General features: G+C 46.8%; 1 protein-coding gene across 7 annotated transcripts in view; it reads left to right on the top strand.

Annotated features, from left to right (window-relative positions):
* The window catches only part of Colq (collagen-like tail subunit (single strand of homotrimer) of asymmetric acetylcholinesterase), a 54,782-nt gene extending 46,460 nt beyond the window's left edge, over positions 1-8,322 (top strand). For 5 of the 7 annotated variants that reach the window (XM_006519194.1, XM_011245104.2, XM_011245105.1 and 2 more), the window contains 5 exons: positions 1,772-1,911; positions 2,518-2,637; positions 3,008-3,128; positions 5,316-5,418; positions 6,925-8,322. In XM_006519194.1, coding sequence (XP_006519257.1) covers positions 1,772-1,911; positions 2,518-2,637; positions 3,008-3,128; positions 5,316-5,418; positions 6,925-6,994 — 554 coding nt within the window. In that variant the 3' untranslated portion in view covers positions 6,995-8,322. Of the gene's footprint in view, positions 1-1,712; positions 1,912-2,517; positions 2,638-3,007; positions 3,129-5,315; positions 5,419-6,924 lie in introns of those variants that run through there. The other 2 variants (NM_009937.2, XM_006519195.4) reach the window with 2 other exon arrangements.
* The last annotated feature ends 11,833 nt before the right edge of the window (positions 8,323-20,155 follow it).

Below are 20,155 nucleotides of genomic sequence, written 5' to 3'. Positions count from 1 at the left end.
GGGGTGGGTCTTCATTGGGTCCTTCTATTATGTGGCATCTTCCCTATGGCCCTGACCAGACATCACACTCTGGGTTCACTTTATTTGCCACCCTTCTAGGATCTACAGACTCAGTTCCCATTTCCTGGCTGCCCCAGCTGAACTGCCTACCACCCAGGGTAGGCTGGTCTCCAGTGGTCCCTAATGGTCCCTACTGTTCCCGGTATTCCTGAAGGAGGGGCAGGCAATCGCTCTATCCAGATCTCTCTCTCTCTCTTTCTCTCTCTTCTGTCAAATGACTCCAGTTTCAGCGTCTTTCTGTCAAACAGAAGTGACTTCTACAAAGACCTTTGCTCTCTAACTAGTTACTCAATCACCAGATACTCTGTTTCCAACATGTGTCAAGCCATGGCCTGCTCTTGTCAAACTTCCTGTGGGAAGAGAGACCTTAATAGAATAATCTCAGAATGTGTAGGCTTGTAAGCGGAGGGGAAGTACCTGGAAGGCAAAGAGTCTGGATATGATGGCTTAGGCCTGTGATTCCAGTACCTGGGTGACAGACAGAATTGCCACCAGTTGGAGACCAGCTTGGGCTATATAGCAAGTTCGTGGCCAGCCTGTGCTACCAGGCCAGACTGTTTCAGGAGAACACTGTATTAAAAAAAAAAAAGTCAAGGCAAAACTGGGTAGAGAGGTGCATGCCTGAAGTTCCAGCCACTTTGGAGACTGAGGCAGGAGGATTGCTTAAATCCAAGAGTTCAAGACCAGGCTAGGCAATTTAGTCAGACTTCATATCAAAAAAAATAAATGATGGTTATAGGTCAAAGTGAAGCCAGGTGGTGGCACACGCCTTTAATCCCAGCACTCGGGAAGCAGATCTCTGAGTTCGAGACCAGCGTGGTGTACGAAGTGAGTTCCAGGACAGTCAGAGCTACACAGAGAATCCCTGTCACAGGGCAGGAGGTGGGGCGGGGACAGAGTTAATGTGAGAACTATAGACAGGGACCTTGCTACAGAGTGAATTTCTTAACCACACTCTTCCAGGATGTATCTTGACTTTTCTTAGTACCCAGATGGAGACAGGGTTGGAGGAGAAAATGTTCTATTTTCTTCCAGGAGAAATAAAAGAAACGCACACTCAGACATTCCTCTGTAAATATGTAAGATACTTAAAAGACAGAGTCAGTTGGACTGGCAAGATGGCTCGATGGGCAAAGGCACTTGTCGCTACACCTGATGGCCCGAGTTCCATCTACAGGTCCTGTATGGTGGGAGGAGAGACCTAACTCCCCAAGCTCGTCCTCTGACGACCTCATTTGCCCTGGTGTGTACAACTTCCCTCCTCCCCCAAATAAATAGCAATCATTAAAAAAAAAATACAATAAAAGTTTTCCATCCACTGCACATCCATCTACAAGATGACCTTTTCAATAATGGCCACAAATAAGACATGTCCTCCAACAAGGAAATCTAGAGCTAATCAACAGATGAACTATTAGCTTGGTTCAGCCTCTAGGTGCTGCTCTCGGGGCTGTAGGGCCCGCAAACCCCTCATCTTTCTTACAGGTTGTTTCTTAGTGGTCAAACTAAGGGTACTATGGGATCCGATAGTAGGTTGAGGAGGAGGCCCCATTCCTCGCTGATTGGTTCTCCCTTATACTGCCACATCTTGGCTGGGAGCCTCTCCCTCTGCCTGTCCTGCCTCCAGCTCTCAACTTCTCTTCCTTACACAGGTTGCTCGTATCACCTGACCTGCTTGGCTCTAGTTACACAACAGTCTGTTGCTTCCTAGGACAACTTGTAATGGGACTCAAAGGGGAAAGAGGATTTCCAGGGCCTCCAGGAAGATGCCTTTGCGGACCCCCTGTGAATGTGAATAACCCCTCCTACGGGGACTCCATGTATGGGCGTGGCTCCCCTCGAGTTCCTGCGGTAAGGCTCTTCGGGGCGTGGTCTGGGTGGGTGCCTTGGATGCTCTCAACCTGCTCCTGGACCTTCATGATGTACTTTGGGAAAATTCCCTTTGCTTTGTTACAATGGCTACCCACTCACTATGGGAAATTGCAAAGTGAGGACAAAATCAAAGGAAAACAGGCAAACTGTCACTTTGAATGTGAGGTCATTAAGGGACATTTTCCACACGCTTTACTTTCAAGCCTAACTTTGATGTGGTTGAGATTATATTGTGCTTGGCCTGAGGATGGAGCTCAGTGGTTGAGTGCTTGCTCGTGTGCTCTGAGCTCAACACACAGTACTGGATGTAATGATCATCACTGTGTGATTCGATCACTGTCGAAGAGTCATCTCCAGACAAATTGCTTACCTATGTCTGTCGCATCGTCTTCTAAGCCTTGGTAGCCTGATTTTAAAAAACATTTTAAATATGTTAAATCAAGGCGGATAGCTGTGGTTTCAACTCAGACATTCTGAACTGGCTCGACATTCCTCCTTGAGAAGCAGGCAGGGAGTCGGTTTCTCTGGCTTTCCCTGTCCTGCAGGGAAGCATCCTTGGACCCTGACCACTATGTTCTCTGGCAGATTTTTGTGGTCAACAACCAGGAAGAGCTTGAGAGGCTGAACACTCAGAATGCCATTGCCTTTCGAAGAGACCAGCGATCTTTGTACTTCAAAGATAGCCTTGGCTGGCTCCCCATCCAGGTACTCTGGGGCTGGACACTTAGGCTGTGATCCCCCTGTCCTTAGCCAGGAGAGAGATGCTCCCACTAGAAGGAAGAAAAGCTAGACAATCGAAGCAGGACGGAGCTTTTGCTGTGTGTCTGTAGGAGAGGGCCGAACATCCTCCCTCCTTCATCTTCTGGGCAGCCCTCCACAGTCCCATGCCCAAACAGAAGCTCACCCTGAGCCAGGACCCCCTTTGGGAAAGATGATCTCTCTCACGCCCCTCCCCGAAGGAAGATGAGAGACGCCTCCTAGACCCAGAGCATCTGCTCCAGGACCAGAGACTCTCCTACCTTGTGGCTGCCTAGGCATGCCACCATCCTTAACGTTTTTGTGTTCCTTTGGCCAGCTCACCCCTTTCTACCCTGTGGGTTACACCGTGAAGCAGCCTGGCACCTGCGGGGATGGAGTCCTGCAGCCTGGGGAAGAGTGTGATGATGGTAATCCCGATGTGAGTGATGGCTGCATCGGTGAGTGGGCCCAGCCTGGGAGGCCTGGCCAGAGGAGGGGGGCGGGGAAGGAGGGGGAGAGGGAGGGGTAGAGGGAGGGGGAGGGAAGGGGAATAAGCCCATAAGCCCTGGCTACTAGCTGTGATAGTTTTAGGCAAAGGCAAGGGACAATATACCCGGGGCAGAGGGTGGAGACCCTGGCCACCTGTTAATTCTTACCCCATCCAAGCATGTCAACAGGAGAGGTGTTCAGGGTCATGTCTCCAGAGAGGCCTCCCTTGCCCTTGGCTCTCTTTCGTCCAAGCCTGACTTCTTGGCAAACCCATAATGCAAGCTCAGGAGGAGGAAGTAATAGCCCCCACTTTGTACACTAGGGAGAAAGGCAGGAGAAGCCAAGGCTGAATCAGAACTCCTTGTCTAAGGAACACTAGGTGCAAGCCCTGTCAGCTGTCAGCGGAGCAGTGGGTCGGCTAACACTGCCTCCAGACTCTTGGACAGTGCTAAGACCTGGCTCTGGAGGATTTGCAATGATCTGGGAGTTTTGCTGTTTTGTGTCGTGTTGTATTGTTGTGTGTTTTTTACATAAGGGCAGGAGGTGAGATGGAAGTAGTTTTCAGAGTCAGGACGGAGTTCAACAGCTGGCTCCCAGTTCATGTCTCTCTTGACCGTAAGAGAGGTTTTATATAGCAATGGTTCATGTCTTCAGAGATCCCTCCAGCTGATGTATAAAGAGGAGGCTGCTTGGGGTCAGTATGTCCATCCATGACTCTGTTTGCTGAGGTCGGAACTGGAAGTGTGTGGACACCATTGCTGTCCTTGCTTTCTAGGAGCTCAGGGGACAGATGGCAGACACTGAGAGGAAGATCCAACTAGAGTAGGATTGAAAGGCAGGGGGAGATTGTTACTCTCTCAGTGTAGCTGCATCAGACCTCTTGACGACTTTTGGATGGCCATCTATGGGGTGCTGACTTTCCTAAGGATCCCTTCCACAGGCATCATCATAATCAAAAGAAAGTAGTGGGGTCTCCTTGCCCTTTAAAAATGAGGATGGGTCAGGCATTGTAGCATATACCTATAATCCCAGCTTTTGGAAAGCTGAGGCAGGAAGATCGCCAAAAATCAAAGGCCAGTATGGACTACATAACTAGACCCTGTATAGTAGGTAGGTATGTGGGTAGGCAGGTGGATAGATGGGTGGATGGGTGGATGGATGAATGGGTGGGTAAATAGCTAGATGGGTGGATGGGTAGGTGGGTAGATGGATGTATTGGTGGGTGGGTGGATGGATGGATGGATGGGTAGATGGGTGGGTGGGTAGGTGGATGAATGGATGGATAGATAGATGGGTGGGTGAGTGGGTGGATGGATAGATGAATGGGTGGGTGGATGGATGGATGGATGTATTGGTGGGTGGGTGGGTGGATGGATGGATGGATGGATGAGTAGATGGGTGGGTGGGTAGGTGGATGGATGGATGATGGATGGATAAATGGATAGATAGATGGGTGGGTGGATGGATAGATGGATGGATGAATGGGTGGATGGATGGATAGATGGATGGATGGATGGATGGATGGATGGATGGATGGGCAGGTGGATTGGTGGGTGGGTGGATGGATGGATGGATGGGTGGGTGGATGGCTGGATGGCTGGATGGATGGGTAGATGGGTGGGTGGGTAGGTGGATGGATGGATGGATAGATAGATGGGTGGGTGAGTGGGTGGATGGATAGATGAATGGGTGAGTGGGTGGATTTTCCTTGTAGGAAAACAAAGGTCTTTGTGGAGGCCCCATGGTCCCTCAGGAGCCCAGGCTGAGCCTAGTGGTAGCTTGCCTCCCCAGAGCTCTGTGCTGACAGAGGTTTCACCACACTCTCTTCCTGGGTTCTGCTGTTCCAGTCTCCTATGCCTTACCTTACCAATGTTCCACAGTGGTTCTGTGAAGGGGAGGCAGTGCCACCATCTTAGTTTTACAGATGACATGAAAGTTCTTGTCCCCAGTAGGCTGGTTATACAGAACCTTCATCTCAGTGTTCTTACTTCAGGGTATGTCAGTGTGACTCTTGGTCTCGGGTGAGTCTGAGGCCTTATGGAAGTTGGTTTGGAAGTGGGTGCAGTGCTGTTGGGACTTCTCTGGGCCACCCTGTCCTCACTATGTAGCCTGTCCTATCCTGCTCCTTCTCAGAATTATACTTTCTGTCCCTCTAGACTGTCATCGGGCCTACTGTGGAGACGGTTACCGGCACCAGGGCGTGGAGGACTGTGACGGCTCTGACTTTGGCTACCTGACATGCGAGACCTATCTCCCTGGGTAGGGAGGCCTCCTGCACTCTAACAGCATCTCCCCTCCCTGCTTCCCTTCAAGGATCCTTTGTGTTCCTGGTTTTTTGTAAACACTGAGGTAGGGTAGAGTCCAGTCTCCCGTAGTTACCACAGTGCCCCAGAGGCCATCCGTGGCATGCTGGGCCAGGGCAGAGGAGCAGCCTCCAGCCTGGCCACAGTGTTGACTGGGTTGTGGCCTGGGGGGACAAGGCGAGATGACAGCAGGAAGCATAAGGGCATTTCACAGCCTCTATCTGTCTACCCAGCTGTATTCCCAGAGCACACTACCCACCTCCACAAATCTAGATAAGATCAAACCAGAATTAGACAAATAGACACATACACATAATTTTTTCCTTTTCTTCTCTTGAGAGCTGGGGACATCCTACCTCTGACTCATTCTGTCAAATCTTCCTCTGATTTGTCACTTTGTCTGCCACTCAATTAGACATCATTTCCAAGCATGGGTGCTTCCTTCTACAAACTAACTTTACTCCCATTGTTTGGGATTAAAAGTGTGTATTAAGGGCGTGTCTGTATTCTAGCCAAAGGGATTAAAGGTGTGTGCTAAGGGCTGAGCCACACTACAACTAGAAACAGGTTTTTCCAGTAAACAACTCAATTTCGGGGCTTCACGGTGTGATCAAATATCCTGCAGCAGCTGAACATTTACCTCTCTTAGTCTCCCATGAGTGCTACATCCTCAGCCTTAGCAGCTCTGGCAAGCCTTCAGCAGGCCAGGAAGTAGACATCACCTTTCCCGCAGTTACCTCTATCTGGTAATGCTGCCTGAACTAAGGAAGTCTCCTCCCAGCCACCTACCCGATCTACCCAGACTGAGCTGTTTAATAGCTGCATAGAGTCCTGCAGTGTCCTCTGACAGGGAGCTAACAGCTGAATAGAACCTGGGGCTCGTTCACTATCTCACCAGAGCTGTTACTTTGATCTCTAGAAAACACCAGAGACCGTTGTGAAAGTGCGTGGGTAAGACACTGTTTAAGGGTTATCATTTGGATTTGCAGATGTGTAGACTACACTGTCTGACTTGGCGGCCTCGATTCCATGTAGCTATTCAGTTTTAAAAATCATTAGACTTTTTAAATTCAGTTCTTCAGTCACACTAGACAAATTTCAAGAGTTCGTGAGCTTGTACCAAGCCGATGCAGTCCATGCGCACAAGAAGACATTTGCATTAGTAGAGAGCGATATCATAAACAGCATGGGACACCCTTGGACCTTGAGAAGGGGGTGGGTGTCTCCTAGAGGATGTGTTAACATCAGGGCTAATCATTCCTCCCACCTTAGTCCCTCTGCTAGAGCTTAAAGTGGAAAACTCCAGAGATCCACACCCCAAATAGCAAAGACTTCCTCGACTTTGGCCCTTGTGAGGGCTGTGGTAGTCCAATGCAGTTGGATCATTGTTTAGACTGTGCTTTCCCCTGCCCACTGTGCTGTCTGCTGCCCCTGCCCTGAGCAGTATCTTTGCCTCCTGCAGATCATACGGAGACCTTCGGTGCACCCAGTACTGCTCCATCGACTCCACACCCTGCCGCTACTTCACGTGAGAGGCTGCAGGAACAGGTGGGCTGCCGCCCATGGAACCGGTGGCTGTTTCTCTACCCTTCACATCAAGCTGGCCTTGCCCTCTCCCGGGACAGTGCCTGTTAACCTTCATGTGACAAAACAAGGATATATTCTTGCTGCTACGACATGCTTTTGACTCAGTATGACTGGAAGAGTTTTGGACCACTGAATCCTGTCTTAATTAAAAGAACCAGAAACCTTCTATATGCCCACCCTGGAAACTGTTCCCCCTCCCCGAATCTGGCTAAACAGCTGGCTGTAATGCCTTATCTCTTCTGGAAAGACGCTGGCTCAGACCGTGGATTTGGCTTAGCACTGTTAAGCATACAGGTATCTACAGGCCTGGTGTGGTTTGTTCTGGTCTCATTCAGGTTTAGGGGTGCTCCTGCACAGGCTTCTGCACCTCCAAGCACAGCTGATCTGATCCAAGGCTGTTGGGCCTCTCAAGATTTGAGAACCACAAAGCAGGAGGTGAGCATATTCTCTTGGTGCAGCTCCCAGCTTCAGACCTGCTGAGGGACCCTTCAACTGGCCAGAGCCTGGATCAATTTCATGTTGATCAGTCAGAGGAACTGAGAAAGCCACTAGATCCAAGCTTAGTCCCAAGAAGAGGGTGAAGACTCGGCTGAGTCACTTGTGTGTGACCCCTACCAGAACAGAGACTTTCCTCCTCTTGAAGTTCTCTGAGGGGCGCCATCTTGACCTTGTGGTTCTCTCTGCATCTTGACCTCTGTCTTGACAGTGCCCTCCACAACTGTGTCCTGTGTGGGAGACTCACCCCACACGCCCTCCCCAGGGCACGTGCTGGTGTTTCCTCACGCTGGTTTCTCTGGTTTGGGGCTCCACGGCCAAGTCCTTGTTGGCTGAGGGCAGGACCTTGTAACCCTCTTCCATGCACAACTTGCACACCCCCTGTTCCCTCACTGTGTGCCCAACCTCTTCCTTTTTCCTGGGATTCTTTATCCTAAACCCTGCATATCTGAGAACCGCCTTTCTCATATTTCCTGAATGGGGTTTGACTCTATTTGGGGAAAACATTGCTTTTGGTCCCCCTCCCCAATATGCACACCTGCCTTTGCCACTACATAGGCTGCCTCTGGGCTGTTGGAAGCTCTTCAGTGAGCCTAAGTCTTGGGAACTCAGCAGGCGGCACCTTCTCACACAGCAAGTCCGAGCTGTGAACTGTAGTTCGTGAGAGAAATCAGCCTGAGGCTGTCTTCACAGGCAGACATCTATCCTGCTTCCTCTTCCGGGGCTTCTGGGTGGGCAAACAAGGAATAAAGGTGATTCTTGGCTGTGGCCCACTCTCCCTTGGGTGCTGTGGCGAGTACTTACTAATCCTGGATGGAGTGGAAAGACTGGGTTCAGTTCTACTTCTCAGGTTCAGATGTCTGGATTCACAGAGCACCCAGCTTCCTTGAGGGTACAGGAGGAAACTGATGTCCACTAGGGTAGTAAGGCTTGCCAGCACAGTCCTGGCTCTAACCCTGCTTGAGGGCCTATTTGAGATGGGTGGAGACTTAGTGCCACCTGTAGATCTAACTCAGAGGTCTTCTGTCCTAAATCCCACCCCTTGGGGAGCAGCACTTGAGGTCTTGGGTGGCCTGACCCTCTTCACAAGCAACCACAGAGTACACATGTGCCAGGTAAATGTCCCCTGAGAAGCAGGGCGTGGTGGCACACGCCTTTAATCCCAGCACTTGGGAGGCAGAGGCAGGCGGATTTCTGAGTTCAAGGCCAGCCTGGTCTACAAAGTGAGTTCCAGGGCAGCCAGGGCTATACAGAGAAATCCTGTCTCGAAAAACCAAAAATAAAAAATAAAAAAAATTTTAAAATATCCCCTGAGGTAACTTGATGGCCAGAATGGAGATAGATAAGGAGCTACAGTGTGGTGAGAACATGGGTGGACACTCCCTAAGTTCACACCTCCTGAAGCACCCCTCCTAGCCTCAGTAGGAAGAGTTAGCCAAGGGCTGCACTAGCTTGTCTGTGTAGATGATGCTCTGTAACTCTGTCAGGGCACTCCCCAGAGATGGCAAGGGATTCCCTCAGCTGCCCCTGAGGCTGTCCCATGAGTGGCCGAGATTATGAGTAGGTCTTCAGAGATGCGATTAGCCACCAAACGAGGTTATGCCAGCCGCAGGGTGGTATTTATTGAGTCACAAATGAAATGTCCTGTGGTGGGTGGGCAGAGTTCAGGGAAGGGCTCTGCTTCATTTCTCCATATCCTCTCTGTGGCCAGGGTCTCTTCTGCTAGTGTGAGCTGACTACAGTGTGGCTTCAAGCTCTATCTGCTCAAAGAAATAGAAAACTACCATTCACAGGTTCTCAACCTCAAAGCCTCCAGTTAAATCTTGCCTTTAGACTACTTGGCCTGTTTTGGGTCCTCGGCCTGTTTTTAAACAGTCAGAAACATGATGTCTGCTGAGTCAATTAGAACTGGGTTCCTAAACACGTGCTGGCAAAGCACATAATATTACATTTAGTCTATCTGAGAATTCTCTAGAAACATAATGGCTACCTGGATGATCACTGTGTGGGGGGTGGGGGGAGAAGAAGGAGGAGGAAGAGGAGGAGAAGAAGAAGGAGAAGAACAGCACCCACCAGAGGTTGTCCTCTAACATGCATACACATGTACCTGCACACACACATACATGTAGAGAGAAGAAGGAAAATGAAACAGGAAAGAAGGGAAAGGGGAGAGAGGAGAGAAAAAGTGGGGAGAGAGAGGAGGAGAAGAAGAAGAAGAGAAAGAGGAGAGAGAGGCTCTTCTGTGTTTAGGCTAGAAGTTGAAACTGCTTTCCAGAGAGGAGAGGCCACTTTAAACTGCAGTGACAACAGCCAGCTGGTTGATGTCGCTTTAAGCTGGCTTTGTGGTGTCTACTAAGGCAGTCTGGTAAATGGCAGGGGCATCCGTGCCTTTGATTCCTTCTTGGCTAAGGTTTTACACTTCCATTACTAAACTGCCTTTTTTGATGGTTTCATCAGTAAGAGAGGTCTGTGTTCTACCCAATTTACTCCCAGAGACACAATCTGTCAGAGGTCAGGCTAGGGCTCCTCACTATCCAGCTGTGAAGTTACATGATGTACGTGTAAACAAAATATGACCTCTGGAGAATGCCTAGAACCAATACTTAGGGACCATGGTGGAACAGAGTATTTCCTGCAACACACAAGTATCTATCACCCTAAGAGCAACACAGAGAGCACACTGGACATATCGATGGAGAACTTCCTTCCAAAGCTTATCATGATTGCTGGGTCAGCCTATGCCTCAGTGACTGAATCTAACTCCTTCCATCTTGTGTAGTAGAGAAAGCCAGTTTAAATCATCAGTGAAATTCGGTTCTCCCACTTGTGTGGTGAGATCAGCTCCTGGGTCAAGGCCCTTGACCACTGACCAAGGATCTCACTTCAACATTAATTATATGTGTACAAGAGGTCTCAGGAGCAAAAGTTCCTTGGCAAATGTCATAGAGTGAAGCTGGGCGTGGTAGTTGTCACCTATGATCCCAGGACTTGGAGGCTAACACAAGAGGACCATGAGTTCAGGCCAGCTGATGCTACATAACAAGTTCAAAGCCACCCAGATCAACACAGTGAGACCTTGTTTCATAAATGAAAAAATAAAAAAGGACATGACTACTTCTAGGTATGCAGAGAAGAAGGTTTTTTTTTGTTGTTTTGTTTTGTTTTATTTCGTAGATAAAAGGGAGAGCATAGCCAGAGGCAGACACATCTGGGACAATCCAGAGTGAATGTGGCCAAACTGAGCTGGGCCAGATTGGGGGGAGGGGGAAGGATAGGGAAGCCACCCACCAATAGCCCTGGCCTTGGCCAGGAGACTGGCCGAAGGGGTAAAGGGTAGACCAAAGACCAGGCAACCAAAATGACTGCATTACCTAGGAAAGGGTTGCTGGGGGAAGTTTAGGGTAAGGGGTAGGGTATGCTAAGTATACCTGGGGATGCTGGGAGAACCTATCAGCCAGGTATGCTTTGATATGTTAAATAGTCAACACAGCAGCTTGTCCTAGGCTTGAGACCTAACACCCACTCCACTGAGCTACGGAGGGAGTGAGTCCACTTTGCCTTTATCTTAGCGGCTCCCATCTGAGGGTCCACTCAAGGGAAATAGCAATGGTTCTGTCCCACCTCTCCTAACTTTTGTGGAGTCATTTATGACACTTTGTCTTGCAAGGCCCTGATGTCTCCAATTTCCCAAGGTGCAACTGGGAACAGTAGGTGAGGCAGGAGTGAGTGAAAAGTGGGGGTTGGGGCAGGGCTTTAAATATGCATCCATTACATCTCTGAAGTCTAGGCTTCCTCCTTTTGAATGGAAGAGGGCCTGCCTTGACCAATAGAATACTATGACTTCCTCAGGTAAGGTCATAGGTCATAAATAGGTCATAGATAGGTCATGGGTCAGAATATATCCAGAGGGAGCCACTTCTTCCCTCTGTGCAAAGATGGCTGTGCAAAGCCATGTCGGCCCAGTGCCTGATGGTCCCAGATATTCACCAATGCCTCCTAGCCTTTTCATCCAGGTGCCAGACAGGTGAATGACGCCACAAAAGAAGACCTGCCCAGCCAAATGTGATCCCAAACCTTAGTCAAAGAATTCCATGGTATAAAGTGGTTGTTTCATCTACTAAATTTTGGGTGGCTTGTTAAGGTAATTGGAATCTGGAATACCATTGGGATAAGGAAGATGTCATAGCTTCAATTATCAACTTGACACACCTGGAAAGAGGGAGCCTCAATTAAGGAATTGGCTCTATCAGATTGGCCTGTGGGCATGTCTGTGAGGGAATTTTCTTGATTGCTAACTAGCATGGGAGGACCCAGCCCACTGTAGGTAATGGTTCTCCTGAGCAGCTGGCCCTCACCCATGTGAGAAGTCAGCTGAGGCAACCAGAGGGAGGGAGAAGTGTTCCTCCGTGCTTACTGCTTCAAGCTCCTGCTGTGAGTTTCTCTCCTGGCTTCCCTGGGTGATGGACTTTAACCCATAAGCCAAACAATCCTTTTCCTGCATCAAGTTTCTTTTAGAAAAGAGGAGGGAAAGGAAGCAAACTACAGATCAGAGGGGTGTGTGTGTGTGGAAATGACCAACAGGAGCTGCTCACTTGCAGTTGGTGCCCTCTGCAGGAACCAGAAGTTAGTATCTTGGAAACTTTGCTCCTACTGGGATTTCCTATCTGAGAGTCCGATACACAACGGCAAATCCCCACAGGCTTTGGAGACCTATTATCCTCTATTTTCAACCATAGTGGAGAAATGGGGTCTGTAGCCATGGCAGACGGATCCTTTTAACAGTCCTCTCCATGTCTGCACTCTTTCCAAGAGTAGACTGTAAAAGCCAGCGTTAACCTGCAAGCCCCACTTGTCCAAGGACAGGTAACAGGAACGCTGGGGGATGTGGTGCTTTGGAAATAACAAGCCAGATGCTTTTGCTCGCCTAGATAAGTTTGTTTGCACTAGATGTGCTTGATTGGCTGTGAATGGTGAATGTAAAGAAGAAAGGAAAGGAAAGGACATGACTGCCCCTAGGTATGGTGGAAGAGAAAGTTCATTGAAGATATAAGGGAGAGCATAGCCACAAGCAGGCATATCTGGGAGAGTTCACTGTGGTCATAGCTCTGAGCTAGGAGAGGGGGAGGGGGAAGGAGAGGGGAGAGAGGGCAATCAGTACAACATCCAAGAGGCCGGAAGAGGGTGGGTAACCAGAATAATTGGATTATAAGGGAAGGGCAGCTGAGGGAAGGGAAGCCTCTGGCCTGGAGGAGTTTAAGGTAGGGGGCAGAGTATGCCAGTCATAATCTGTAACAGGTCAGGACTGAAAAATACTGGGAGCACCTGGCAGCCAGGTCCACTTTGATCTGTTAAATAGGCACACCTCAGCCATTTATCCTCGGGTTTGAGAGTTAAAAGGCGGGAAATATGTCAGGATATATGCCTGTCCCTGATTGGACCTAATGGGAAATGCACTGGCCCTATTGCCTTTTTAGACCTCTTCAAAATATGACTCCTCACCTTTTCCTGGGAACCCCAGAATGGACTTGGCCAGAGTCCATTAATTAAAGTTCGATTCAAAATTTTTCTCAAAATTGAGAAACTGTTTTTTCCTCTCACTATTTTCAGGTTTAACAATTGGAGGCCCCACGGAGATGGACCACCCAAATTTGGTTGAAACTGGGCTCTTCATTGTGGGTCTATGCTTTTATTCTGTAAACATCCCAGGTGAACAGCTGGACTTGAAAGGAAAACAGCAAGCATTTTTCTTTCCCCCACCCCCAGGAAGTTTCTAAATTTTGCTTCTGGGGGATCCTGCTCTGGAAACATAAGGGCTCTAATGAGGCCCTACAATCTTTTGTCCAGGGCAAAGGGAGACACACTTTGGTCCACTGGTTGTTTCAGGTTAACTGAGAGCTCATCCAGAGCCACAGGTGTTTTTCTCTTCTGACCTACCTTGGAGCCCTGAGGACACCCCGGTGAGGTGAGGATCTGAAGAACTTGGAAAGGCCAGGCACCTGGGCACCCATTAACAGGGTTTCACCGTCTAGGCAGCACAACAGAGTTAGGGAACCATAAGGACATCCCACAACACTGGGGGCCGAGCCTAGAGTTTGGAAAGGCCCAGCCTTGGATGTCAGGCATTCCACGAGCTGAAGAGAACTCAGAGAGGCCCGATCTCTGGTGGGTTCCTAGATCTAGGTTGTTCAGGGAGGCAACTTTTTTAAAAAAAAAGAGTAGCCTATTATTTGTTAAGAGACTTTCTCTTGGTAAGGACCTCTGAAGGACAATTCCTGATGTCATTGCCTTTTGTTTTCTGTTGTTATTTTTGCTGTGTGTCTTGCCTTGTGTCTGAACCTGTCTTTTCCTGAGCTGACTTGGAGCTCAACGGGCTCAAGCCAGAGACAAGCTCTGATGAAGCAGTTGTGTGAACCGATGCAGGAGGGCGAACTCACTGCCAGCTGACTGTCGAGTGGATGTCTCAGATGTGTGAAGATGTGTGGCAGGCATTTCAGGTGGAAGTGGGCGAGTTAAAGTGGCCGGATGACACATACAGGGATCCAGCTTAACCCTCAGGTCCGATGCTAAGCCTCTTGCCACACCAAGATCATGGGCTCAGGTGCCTGTGTACATTTTGGACTCCAGAATTTTATTCTTTGCCATGTGATACCTGTACAAATTTTATTTCTGACAGAGTCTTCCTATGCAAGCCAGGCTGGCCTTGAACCTTTAATACCCGTCTCTACCTCCTGGGTGCTGGAGTCAGTAGTGCTGGTGTGTTGGAATACCACCTTGCCTGGAACTTGTATATTTAAATTAGAATTAATTTAAATTGAATATTTAAACATGTATGTCCTCAAATATTCACCATTTCTTCACAGCGAAAATTTCGAAATACTCTGTAAGAAATGATGTTGATTTTAATGGCTGAATATTATTCTATTGTGTGTATACACATTTCCTTTATCAGTTGATAAACACTTAGGCCCTCTCTGGTTCTTAGCTCTTGAGAATAGTGTTGGAATGAGAAAGCAGATGTCCCTTGAACACACTGACTTCCTTTCCTTCAGACACATACAGTACTAGGATCCTTGCTCATGTGGCAGGTCTAAGTTTAAACTTTTGATGGGTCTCCATACTGTTTTCAAAAATTATTTCATTTTATTTTATGTACATTGGTGCGAGGGTGTCAGATCTCCTGGAACTAGAATTACAGACAATTGTGAGCTGCCTTGTAGGTGCTAGGAATCGAACCCAGGACTTCTGGAAAATTGGCCAGTGCTCTTAACTGCTGAGCCATCTCTCCAGCCCCCATATTGTTTTTTTTTTTTATATATATAGTGAATGTATTATATTTCCATCATTAAAGTGCAAGGATTTTTTTCTCCATGTTCTTGCTAACAATTGTTTTTTCAGTCTTTTGGCATTAGTCATTCATAATAGGGTGAAGAGAGATCTCTTTGTGGCTCTTGGATTGTGATTTCTTGATAGTAACGTTGAACATATTTTCATGTACCCATCTTAATATCTTTGTCTGGTGTGTGCACGCATGGTAGGCATGCATTATGCATATCTGTTCACATGTGCATGAACACATGTATGTGGGGGCCTAAAGTTAACATCCTCTATTGCTCTCTACCCTATTTATTGAGGCAGACTCTCTCAGTGAACCTGGCGCTCACCAATCCTGGCTCATCTATATAGCCAGCTTGCCCCTGGGATCCCAGCATTGCCTCCTTCCCACTGGGATTACAAGCAGGGTGTGTGCACACACTCTTGTATATGTGCACTATACTCCTGCCTTGCTTGTTTTGAAATAGGTGCTGGAGATCTTATCTCAGGTCTTCATACTTGCACTGCAAGTCTTTCTTACTGAGCCACCTCCCCAGCTCCTAACTGTATGTCTTCTTTTGAGAACTGTCCGTTTAGATAATATTTTAAAATAAAATGTTCTCAGAGTTCTTTGTGTATTCTGCATATATTGCCAATATTCTCTCATATTCTGCTAGTATTGATTGTTCCCTTTGCTATTTAGAAGCCTTTTAGCTTTGTGACACAGTAAATTATTAATCAGCTCTGTGCTCCAGGCAGGTGCGCACCTGTCTCTGCACTTGCCCAAGAGCTCTGGATTCACGAATGAAAGACACACACGATGCACACGCACAATACACACACACACATGACCTTTATAATATGATATGCCTTAGCTAGCTCAATGGTTGGGCCACTCTTGAACCTTCCTCCATGCGGCTAACACATTCACCTCTCAAATTCCTGAGTTAATACTTGCTAAATCTATATTTCATCTCTGCTACCCCAGACCCAATGGGGGAGTGGCCCCTAGGTCCACTTTCCCCAATTTTTACACTTCTCTCCCTCCTGCACCTTTTCCTTATATTTTTGGTTGTGAGCCTAGCCTTTAACGGCTGAGCCATCTCTCCAGCCCAATCCTGCACCTTTTCCTGTGTTCTCCTAATGGTGGAATCTCTCTTCCGGTCTGCATTTCTTGCCTAGGAATCCTAAAAGTCCCACCTCTATCCCCCAGCCCAGCCATTGGCCACTGGCTCTTTATTGACCAGTCAAAAAACCAACTGACCTGTAGCAGACATCTAAATTCCCATGTAAGCACAAATCAAATCCCTAACAGCTTTGCATAGTCCTGTTTGATTACTCTGCTTTCATTTCCTATGCCTTTGGGGTATTGTCAAAATGAACAAACAAACAAACAAACAAACAAGCACCATCCACCCCATTTGAGATTACAGGCTTTACCACCAAGCTAGCTCCTTGATGTTTTCTTCTAGTACTTCCAGGTCTTACATTTCAGTCTTTAATACATTCTGTTGTCATTGATGATTTTGTAACTAGTGAGAGATGGGGAACCTAGCTTCATTCTTACATGTGTGGAGACCCAGTTTTCTCAACAGTATTTATTAAAAATTCTTCCCCTTCTCCAAAGCATGTTTTCAGCCCTTCTGTTGAAATCAATCATATGTCGAAGGCTGGGTTTCCTTGTAGGCTCTCTATTCTGGTCTTACTTATGCATCTATTTTATACTGATATATTCTGGTGAGGGTTGGTTTTGGGGGTGGGGGAGGGAATATTGTTTAGTTTTTGAGACAAGTTCTCACTATGTTTTTGAACTTGTGGTTGTCCTGCCTCAAGCTCCCTAGGGTGGAAGCTGCCAGGCTGTTTTGATTACTATAGCTTTGTCATATATTTTGAAGTTTTCTAATCTGTTCGTTTTGTTCACGGTTTCTTAGGCTGTTTAGGGATTTTTGTGATGCCATTTACATTTTAGAATTTTGCTTTAGTTCTATGAAGAGGCTGTGATAGTTTATAATTGATCATCAACTTGACAGGATTCAGAACCACTTTGGAGACAACTGGCCATGTCTGTGAGGGATTTTCCAGATTATGTTAAACTGAGGTGGGAAGACCCACCCTAAATGGGGACAGTACCACAGATCCCATGGGCAGGTCTCCTGTGGTATGTAACTATGAGAAAGCTAGTTGAACACCGGCATCATCTGGTTGTGGTAAATCTCCAACCCAAATATGCCCGGCATTGAAAACACAACTCAGTTAATATGAATACATGCTGTGCGCCTAGATTGGGCAGGCAAGGAAAACACAACTCAGTTAATATGAATACATGCTGTGCGCCTAGATTGGGCAGATCTACCACTACACTACCATCTTCCACATCTATGAGCCCCTTAGAACTTGCGGTTTCTCCAGGCCATGTGCTTTTTTTCTCCTCTTTTCTTCTTCCTCCTCCTCCTCCTCCTCTGTGTCCTCTCCCTCTTGCAATTTCTCCTCCTTCTCTCTCCCCACCTTCTGCTCCACCTTTCCTTTTATCTGCCCAATCATCAGCTCTCCTTTATTTTACAAATTAAGGTGGGAAGCAGATTTACAGGAAATCACCTGAGTGCAGACTCATTCCTTGTTCTCAACCCCTCACAGGAGAACAGAATTAACATCAAATATAATTAGCCCAAGGGCTATCCACATTTTCCCCCTTTCTGTTCAATTAAAAGACTATCTTATCTCAGATATAATTGAATATAACTATAATTATTTTGTAATCTATAAAGTACAAGAGACCTAACACCCAGTCCATCATCTTTGTTAATTAAATAGAACCTCTGTCATCTAGCCTTACTTAAAAGACTTATAATTCTACATCTGGCTAGGTCTTGGCTTTAGATCGGATGCCATCTGAAAACCATCCTCTCAAAACTGTTCCTCTCAAAGTAAAAAGCCTGGGTTGGCTAGGAGACTGTGTAGTTTTTTCAACCCCATCAGAAATCCAAGAATGACTGATATTAGCTGAAAATATATAAGAAGTCTAAAACAGCTTCGAAAACAGCCAATCCTAGAGACCGCTGATCACCTGGACAGTCCCTTACTTCAACAGTTGGAGCTTCGGTCTTCAGCCTACTGGCCAGGGTCATCTGACGGACTTAGAGAAACAGGAATATTAAGGACTAGCCTACTCTGTCTCGGCAGAATCAAGCTGTCCTAACCTGTAATTGTGTCTTTTCTTTGGACAGTGTTATGACTGCAGATGAATGAGGCAATTCTTGCCTAGTGGCTGTTTCGCCACAACTGGAGTAACTTAAAGATGCTCAATTTCTTCTTTGAATCCAAGACAGGAAAAGCTGTGAGGACCAGACTAGTCTCAACAACAAATGAATAAATAACATTAAACATCACATTTTGTGAACTTCTGACATTTTTGAAAACCAACTATGTGAAGTAATCTAGACTGTTCTCTGTTAACTACTCTCAGCCATTTCTAGTTAAAATAACTGAAAACACACTTACAATAAACTCAGAGCCATGAATTCCCTATTTGGCCCTTAACTCACAGGCTAAAACACCTCAGATCGGTTTATAATAACAGCAATAGAAGGACTGGGTCCTGTACTTCACAGTTTTTAGTATCAAAGGCAACCTATAGTAACCATCCAGCCCAAAGCCTGGGGAACTGGGACGACGACTCTTTAGGACTTCTTCAAGCTGAATATGGGCATTGAGATATTTTTGAAGGGAGAGGGAAGGTAGGGAAATGGGCGAGTTAGTTGGCCTTAAGAAGGCCACACCGATGATTGCATTAGTCTCTGATGTCTGTGTCCTGACTGGATCTGGATGAAAAACCAAGACATCAGGAGTTTAGGCAGGTCAGCTCAGCATGTCTGACAATGACATTCACCAAGGCTGTATATTCTGTAATATATAAATCTCAAAACAAAATTTTAGAAACATCAAGATAATATTTTTGTTTGATTCTCTGGAGTGTAGTTCTCAGGGGGTCTCCCTCTATCAGATCTGATCCATAGAACTCTGGAAGGTGTAAATACCTTAAACACCTTTTCCAAAAACACAAAGACAAAACCTTTTCCCCAAATCAGCATCTCCTTCAGCCAATAACCAGGAAAACTTGTAGCTGCCCTCTGTCCCAGAGGAACAATAAAACAACCACAATGCCCAAAAGTCACACACATTTTAGCCTATTTAGGCCTTTCTAGTTTGTCATGTCAGGATATTAACCCAAAATTCCCGTGGAGCCCATGTTAGACAGAATATGAGTCTCCTGCAGACTTTACCATACCATGTTTAAAACAGTTGATTCACACTTCTATTTTCCTTTCCTTTCCTTTCCTTTCCTTTCCTTTCCTTTCCTTTCCTTTCCTTTCCTTTCCTTTTTCCTTTCCTTTCCTTTTTCCTTTCCCCTTCCCTTTCCTTCCTTTCTCCTTTTTCCTTTTCTTTTAGCTACAGGTTCACCTTTCTCTCTGGAACCCAGTCGAATCGCTGTGAGAAGAAAAACACCCCACAAACTTAGTTCAGAAACAATGGTAACTCAATCTCTGGGTGCAACAACTAGAATCCTAATCTTGTAAGCCATATTAAAGCTAATTTCTCCGGTGGTGAATCCTGGCACATTTGCCATAAGCCGGGAAACACCAGTAGCTACATCTTGTCCTCACACCATCCCTGTCCCTCCCGTGCCTTTTCCTGAGCTTCCTTCCTTCTGTTGGTTTGTTTTGTCCAACTCTGAAGTGATATTTTTTTGTTTTATGTTATTATATTTTGTTATAACTTTATTAGGGTAAGGGTTAACAACTGAGCTGCCCTTTATACTTGCTGGGAGAGGGAAAATTCATTTTCTCCAATAGAGTTGATACACACTGGTCTTTCAACCACTCCAGAATGGCCTCACATTAGGTAGTTGACCAATGTATGACAGACTACACACTTTTTGTGTGTGTGTGTGTGTGTGTGTGTGTGTGTGTGTGTAGGGGCTTGGTCAATTTAGTGGGGTTTTGTTTCTTCCTTCTTGGGCATTATTTTGTTTTTGGCAGGGTGGTGGGGGTTGTATTGGGTTTTTGCAAAAGAACTTGAAGTAGGGTGCATAGGGAGAGGGAGAGGATCTGGAAAGATATAGGGCAGGGGAAATATGATCAAAATATATTTAAATTTAACAATTGTTTTAAGTAAGAAAAAATAAAAATCAAAAAGAAAGGAAGGCCCTGCATAGTCCAGCTCTAAGGCTCATGTCACTCCTGGTGACACGCATGCTCAGATAGAAGTCTGTGGAGTGAAAGACAATGGAGAACACCCTCCGA

This window comes from Mus musculus, chromosome 14 (genome assembly GCF_000001635.26).
Source record: "Mus musculus strain C57BL/6J chromosome 14, GRCm38.p6 C57BL/6J".
In the NCBI taxonomy this organism is placed as follows: Eukaryota; Metazoa; Chordata; class Mammalia; order Rodentia; family Muridae; genus Mus; species Mus musculus.
Note: the sequence above shows the minus strand (reverse complement) of the source record. Positions and strands in the feature narration are given on the sequence as shown.